Raw genomic sequence first — 7,395 nt, forward strand, 5'->3', positions numbered from 1 at the left:
ACCTGCACTCTGAACGTAGCCTGAAAGAGCTCTGGGTTGGCGAGGTTGATGTGAACCGTTGTTTAAATACCACTTCACAATTGTCAATGGTTGTGTTTAATGTTATTTAACTTATTTTGTTACCTTTCATTATACATGGCATTTTACATGTTTAATGTAATTACTGTTACTGTTCTGTTGGCATATTGCTAAAATAAATAAAAAAATGTAAAAAAAATTGGCAGGTGTTTTTCACTTTATCTGTCATAATACATCAGTACACAATATAACAATTTTAATATTAAAAGATAAATTGTATGTTATACAGTATTTTGTTATTTTTGCAAAGTGTACTATTTTCAAACTGTTTTATGGGTTGCTTATTTAACTAGAACTGACAAATGTGCAAGTGACTGAATGAACCCAAACTAAATTATTCATCAGTACACTAACACAGTTCAATAATATATTACATACAAATATGGTATATTTTATTATTCAAGAAAGAGTGTCAAAAAGACAACAAATAAATTGCATTCGTATGTTCTATTAACCTGGGAACAGTATGCATTCAACAATTTTGTTTATTTAATTCAATCCAAAATATTATGAACAAGGTCTTTGGCTGGATTCGAACCCACGTGTTGAAGAGTGCCTGCAATAGGAAACAGTGTAATATAAATGCAGGATTATTCAGCACATAAACTTGAATCACCAAGCAAACATTAGGAAAGTAGTCTCTCTGAAAGTCCCTTCTTATTTTTTCTCCTCTCTCTTTTTCTTCCCTTCTTCCATGTATTTAATGGACTATTGTTCCCCAGTTTATGATCTGAGAGTAACTGCAGTCATGATATCACCATTTCAAGATCATTGTCAGGAGGTTTAAAGTGTTTACAGTTTAAGAAAGGCTTATTGAGTCTTTCACCTGAGGGTCGTTTTACAGTGTTCATTGGAACTGTAAATATATTGCACACAAAAGGACTCTTATTTTGAAAGAGCGACAGACTGACGTAATTTTTGAGGAAGTGCTCCAGCTGCATCGCACAGTTCAATGACAGGAGATCACCGGGTACAGGCACGTGCCTGTTTTCCTGCTAGATATTTTTATAATTGGTCAATAATGGCATAGATATTTACATGTGAGTTACTTCTTTCTTTTTACTATATAAATAAGAATTTATTTATTTATTTATTTTAAAAATGAATGAAACTACAAAGCAAGGAGGGTGCACACGTACTCTTGCATTAACTGTGTGCTCTGCAGCCATTGGTGGCACTTTTCAGTATGGCTATAATATTTCTATCATTAATGCACCCACATCTTATATTCAGAAGTTCATTAATGAAACCTGTATGAAGAGATGGGGTACAGCTCTTGAGCCTAGTCAGGTGACACTGATATGGACCTTTATTGTTTCCACTTACTCACTCGGAGGACTTTTGGGATCCCTGCTTGCTGGCCCAATGGCTATTAAGTTTGGACGGAAGGGTTCCCTTCTGCTGAACAACAGCTTTCTCTTTCTGAGTGCAGTCCTGGCTCTGAGCAGTCGCTCGGCTGAGTCCTTTGAGATGATCATTCTGGCACGTCTGCTTGTGGGGGTAAATGCTGGTGTTAGTATGAACGTCCAGCCCATGTACTTCGGAGAAAGTGCACCTAAGAACCTGAGAGGTGCCGTTGCCTTTTCTTCGGCTGTTTTCACTGCTCTAGGGATCCTGATGGGCCAGATAATGGGTCTGACTGAAGTTTTGGGGAGTGAGTTTCTCTGGCCTTATCTACTGGCAAGCAATGCTCTCCCCGGACTAGTACAGCTGATCACCTTGCCCTGGTTTCCAGAGAGCCCGCGTTACTTGCTCATTGACCGAGGGGATAGAGAGGCGTGCGGTCAGGCCCTGAAACGCCTCAGAGCGTGCAGTGTTTTCACTGAAGAGATGGAAGAGATTCTCCAGGAGCGGGCAGGAGCGGGTGATGCCCATGCCAAGACACTGTGGGAACTGATCCGAGACAGAAGTCTCCGCAGGCAGCTCTGCATTGTAATGGCTGCCAGCAGTGCCATGATGCTGTGTGGAAATGATTCCATTTACTTCTATGCCTCCTATATCTTTCAGGAAGCCGGTATTCCAATGGACAAGATTCAGTATGTCACAATCGGCACGGGTGCCTGTGAGTTCACTTCCGCTCTGGCCTGTAATCTCCTGATCGAGAATGTTGGACGCAGGTTACTCCTCGCAGGCGGCTATCTGTTCATGGCTTGCTGGGCGGTGGTCTTCACCATTGCTCTCTCGCTGGAGGGCAAAGTGGCCGGCATGCCATATCTGAGTATGGCCTGCGTGTTCGCCTACATCTTCAGTTTTGGCATGGGTCCCGCAGGAGTCACCGGGATCCTCCCAGCCGAGCTCTTTGACCAACTGACACGTCCCGCAGCTTACATGGTTGCCGGATCCATGATGTGGCTTAATCTCTTCATCATAGGAATGGCATTTCCATTCATAGTTAATGGCCTGGGACAGTTCTGCTTCATTCCCTTCTGCGCTGTTTGTGTGGCTGCTTGTGTTTTTATCAGTTTCACTTTACCTGAAACCAAAGGGAGGACACTGGCAGAGATCACTGAGGAGTGGAATAAGAAAGATACAGCTAATGGACGTCCTAAATATAGTCAACAATCGCAAAGTCTGACTGATCCACCAGAATGCCAAGAGACTGAGAAGATCTGAGTGAAATCTGGCTCAATTCTGCTTTTACTTTTATCAGTTTGACTTGTTTCTATTTTGACACAAATTTTTTGTCTTAATTTATTCATAATTTATTCAAAATTTGTGAGAATGGCATACGTTTTTCAAAACTATATGAAACCTGCATGAATACAAAAACAAAAATACAAGTTGATGTAGAATTTATTTTGTTTTGTTTTTTGTTTTTACGTCAAGGTAATGTCACTGTAACTATCTCTTTCTTAATGTTTTTACTTTCTGCTGTGACGCACTTTGAGCTGGATTTAATGTAAAAATGTTGCATTCAAGTCCTTATTTAATCAAACAAGGTAATGAAGTTAGATTTTATATTAGTTTACCTTTATTATTTATTCTGTCAGTCTTTCACCTTCCTCCTTCCTATTTGAATGTTGAAAATCAGCTAGAAATACAATACATGCAATTGTAAAAAACAAAACAGGTGCATGTTGGAAATGTATGTAGAATTTGATTCTCTATTTCAGGGATACAGGTTTTTTGTTGTATGGTTGTTTTTATTTTTTTACTATTTCCCAGAATACTTGAATCTTCATGCCTGCAAAAGTGAAATGCAATTTGCACTTATGTATTTACCTCATTCTGTGTCTCCAATGCAAGATTGTTCATTATTTATAAAAGAGTTACTTCTTTTGAAAGCCACACCCAAAGAGCAGTGCACTATATTACCCTGTGTCTTGCATTTGTCAGAGATCAAGACAGTATGAGATGTCTGTATGAGAGATTGCAAGGTATTTGCTTGATGTACCAGCAGATGGCACTATATCACCATCAGTGTTTTCTTCTGTATGTACTGTATGTCTTCTCAGTTAACCAAAACAAGAATATTCACAGCATGCCATTGCATTTAGATGTAAAAGAAGACAATCTGTATCAACACAAAATAACATTAATTTGTGCCTTAGAGTTTCACATATTTTCTGCCTACTAACCTGCCTATGTAATCTACAAAGTAATATAACCTATATTCAACCAAATTAAATGGAATATTCTCCAAATGTTTTGAATTGCATGATGATTAATCATTTGTCCTAATTCTTATAATTCATGTGTAAGAACTTTGTTAAATCAAAATGCTGTTTTTATGAGAATATATTCTACTCAGTTTGTAGTGTAAAATAAGTTGCTTGATGAAAGAGTCTCACTGTTCCTTCCATTGATGATTGATATGATTAAGCTAGACATTTTTTTTGCACATGATAAATGATACTTTGCATGTAATTGCATTCAATGTGTAATGTGTAACAACTGGCCACTACAGTACATTGGAAAATATACATAACCGGAAATAAGTGAGATGTATTATTTCAAAACGGAAGTAAGTCACGAAGCTCAGTGCAAGTGGTCCATTGATGTGTATCCATGAGGATCACCTTTCTGCTGGGAGGTAATGAGGCTACATCTTGCTATAGGTGAGGGCCTGACTTGTGTACTGTATTTTCATGCCTGACTCGTGTACTGTAACCAGTCTTGCCATTATTAGTTGCTTCAACAACATTTCCTCCAACTTAGATGAATGCACCAAAAGAGTTAAAAGGGACTGAGGTGCAGTGCATGTCCAGGCTGAGTAATAATTACCAATCTCAATAAATCTGTTGATTAGCAGATTATTTTGGATGAGTTCATTTAGAGAGTGTTGTGACTGTGGTGGCTCAGTTGTCACATTTATGTGCCAGTCTTTGTCTCTAACAATAAAAAAGGTGGACATTTTCAACTGCTTTTCATAGGCAAGACTTTGAGGTACAATATGAGAAATCATCATTGCTGTCAAAGTTTGACATCTTGCCCCACTTTCCCTAATTAGATATATGATTAACATATTTAACTGATTATAGCTTAACTATAGTCACACATCAAGGCACAAGTCTCAAGTCCCTACAATCAAGTCTCAAGCAAGTCTCAAGTCCCTACAATCAAGTCTCAAGCAAGTCTCAAGTCGCAGTGAATATGAACCAAGCAAGTCAAGTTGTGATGGTCGTGTCTGATATCCCTTGCCAGTTATTATGCACACAGCAAATCTCATTTTATGAATAAAGTTAATTTCAAAGTAAATCTGTAGATTTAGCATGCTTATGTTTTTTCTATGCTTGTGGCTTACATTGTTTATCAATAATAATGTTGTGATGATTTATATAAAAATTATTTAATTACTTTAGTTGTTATAAAGTCATTATAGAGTCATGCAATTCAAGTCAAGTCAAGTCTCGAGTCATTGGATCTCAATTCAATCAAGTCAAGTCATTTTCTTAATTTGCTCAAGCAAGTCTCAAGTCCTTAAATTTGCAGCTCGAACCAGACTCGAGTCAAGTCATGTGACTTGAGTCCCCCACCTCTGGCATGGGTAAATCTGGTAAATAATTATGTTTCATAGTCTGTCTTACTTTCCTTTTAAGCAGAATGGCCACATTTAAATACAATCATGTGAAGTCAAAAGTTTCACTATATGTGATTCTAATAAGCTTCAATCATTTTCAGTGAGTAAACTATACACAAAATAGATGAGTTGCAACTACTTGCAACGAGCACATTTAGGCCACGTCCACACGGGGCAATCCAATGGTCTCCATTGACTTTGCATTGCCTGAAGCTTCTTCCTTGTCATTTCTGACTTATAAAAAAAACAAAAACAATGTCTAAAAGCTGCTATGTGACAAGGTGTACAGCAAACAAGCTAAAAAAAAACAAAATAAGTTTTCATAACCTGTCGACCCCCAAAAAACAAGCATTTTAAGGACACAAAAGTGGATCCGGTGTGGGCATGGTTTTCAGAATATGACGCGTGTCGCTCTGTCTCATAAAGCCAGGGGCCTTTGCAAAGGTCAGCGGGGCTGAGGTGCAGACAGAAATAAAGCAGCACTGATTGGAAGCATGTGGAAATGGAAATGCATACACACACACACACACACACACACACACACCGCTCCTCTATTATCTCTTGCTTTTTGGTTGTTTAAGTTGGAGTAATTTCCCCTCGCTGAGAGCTGCCTTTCTTTGTATTTTATTACAGAAATATGGAGTTACTGATACACTAGAGCACTTCACAGAAATCCATTAGGAGCTGTGACCTTTTGCTAACCCTGCTTTGAAACATTAAAAGAGCACAAAGCAAGTAGAGCTTTAGTTGTGTGACCTTGAATCGCTGTTATTATGCTGATATCATGGTGACCTTAAGATTATTAAAGATTGTGTGTGTGTGTGTGTATGTTTTACAGTGTATTAGCATAATAGACTTCTGTAATGAAGTAGTAAATCATAAATGTTTTCCTATGTATAAGAAACAATAGATCAAATATATCATGATAAAGTGATAAAATGGTAAGAAATAGATCGCTCTTAGATAGCGAGATGTTTGTTAAATGTTTCTTGAACTATGGACACTTCAGATTTGTCTTTCTATTTTATTGGGATCATATTTTAAGATATCAGTGCAAGTTTCTTTCAGTTAAAACAGCTCAAACATTCATTTTAGTCTGGACAAGGCTTAAACCTTATCTGTGAAACCAGGGGTATGTATTATATATACATAATTATTAATTTAATTAGCATTTATCCAGTTAGTCATTAGAAATGCATAGGCATAGAAATATATTCAATTTCTGTACTCACTAACCAATGAGTTCATCTGATATTTATTACTGACTTTATTTGCATAGATAGCAGCCAAGCTTAATGAGATTCTCAAGTGGCTTACAAAGTCTTTTTAAAATGAGTGAGGTTGAGCAAAGAAAGCATGCTTCTCAGGAAATCAGGCTTTTATGGTCTGTTTTTGTCCCTGTTAGCTGCTGTGTTGGTGTTGTGGCTTCATTGTTTCAAGAAGAGACAGCAAGCTGACTGGGTCTTAGAAGAGCATGCGTTTATTGAAGCAAACAGAAGATCAAAGAAAGGGACAATGAGTTTCCCAAACAGCACTTTTAAAATGAGAGAATCTATACTGTGAAAAATGCATTTGAAGTGAAAGAAATATAATTCTGATAACTATATATATATATATATATATATATATATATATATATATATATATATATATATACAACAGTAGCTTTAAAAGCATGTCAGGGCAGTAGCATAAATTATTTTGTCAAGCAGATAACAGATTCTTAAACATGAGAATCAGTTTAAACGTTGCAATGAATGATCCACACTATTGTCATGGTGGGTTGCAGGAAGGCAGACGGAAACGAGGATATAATTCCACAACAAAGGTTTATTAATAATCAAACACAGGACGGCAGAACAGGCAGCAACACACACACTAAATAAGACGGAGATCGGACAAGGACTAACAGAACTTAAATACAAACAGTAGCTGTGTCCCAATGTGAAGGCTGCATCCTTCAAAGGACTGAAGACTTCAAGGATGCAGCCTATACGTCCTTCGAAGGACGCACCATGTAGCCTTCATAGGATTTCCTAATTGCGCAACCAGGTGTTTCTGATCACCGCTCCTCAATGGTGCTAGAGGGCAACTGCCATCCTGATAATTCATTTGATATAGCCTAATTGAGTAAACAGCTATAGAGCCAGAATTGGCTATTGTCATTTTCATGTTTTATATTTTACTGGAGGACATGTTGAGGATGTTTCAGCCCCAGCGCTGCCGGATCATGTATTTTCGGTTTAGCCCTGTTTGAATATAAAACCCAATTGAATATAATAAAGTCCAGTATTATA

The 7,395-nt window shown here is 37.6% G+C and overlaps 1 protein-coding gene across 1 annotated transcript; it reads left to right on the top strand.

The window, feature by feature from the left end:
• The first annotated feature begins 1,051 nt into the window (after nt 1–1,051).
• Nucleotides 1,052–4,730, top strand: LOC307147050 (solute carrier family 2, facilitated glucose transporter member 11). The gene has a single exon (XM_079851499.1). It carries the CDS (start codon nt 1,180–1,182, stop codon nt 2,689–2,691), a length of 1,512 nt encoding a protein of 503 aa, XP_079707625.1. The 5' UTR covers nt 1,052–1,179; the 3' UTR covers nt 2,692–4,730.
• The last annotated feature ends 2,665 nt before the right edge of the window (nt 4,731–7,395 follow it).

Source organism: Squalius cephalus (assembly GCF_949319135.1).
Source record: "Squalius cephalus genome assembly, chromosome: 19".
Taxonomy (NCBI): Eukaryota; Metazoa; Chordata; class Actinopteri; order Cypriniformes; family Leuciscidae; genus Squalius; species Squalius cephalus.

Bases quoted from the DNA above. Each gene is read 5' to 3' on its own strand.
- LOC307147050 (XM_079851499.1), top strand. From the start codon at position 1,180: ATGAATGAAACTACAAAGCAAGGAGGGTGCACACGTACTCTTGCATTA.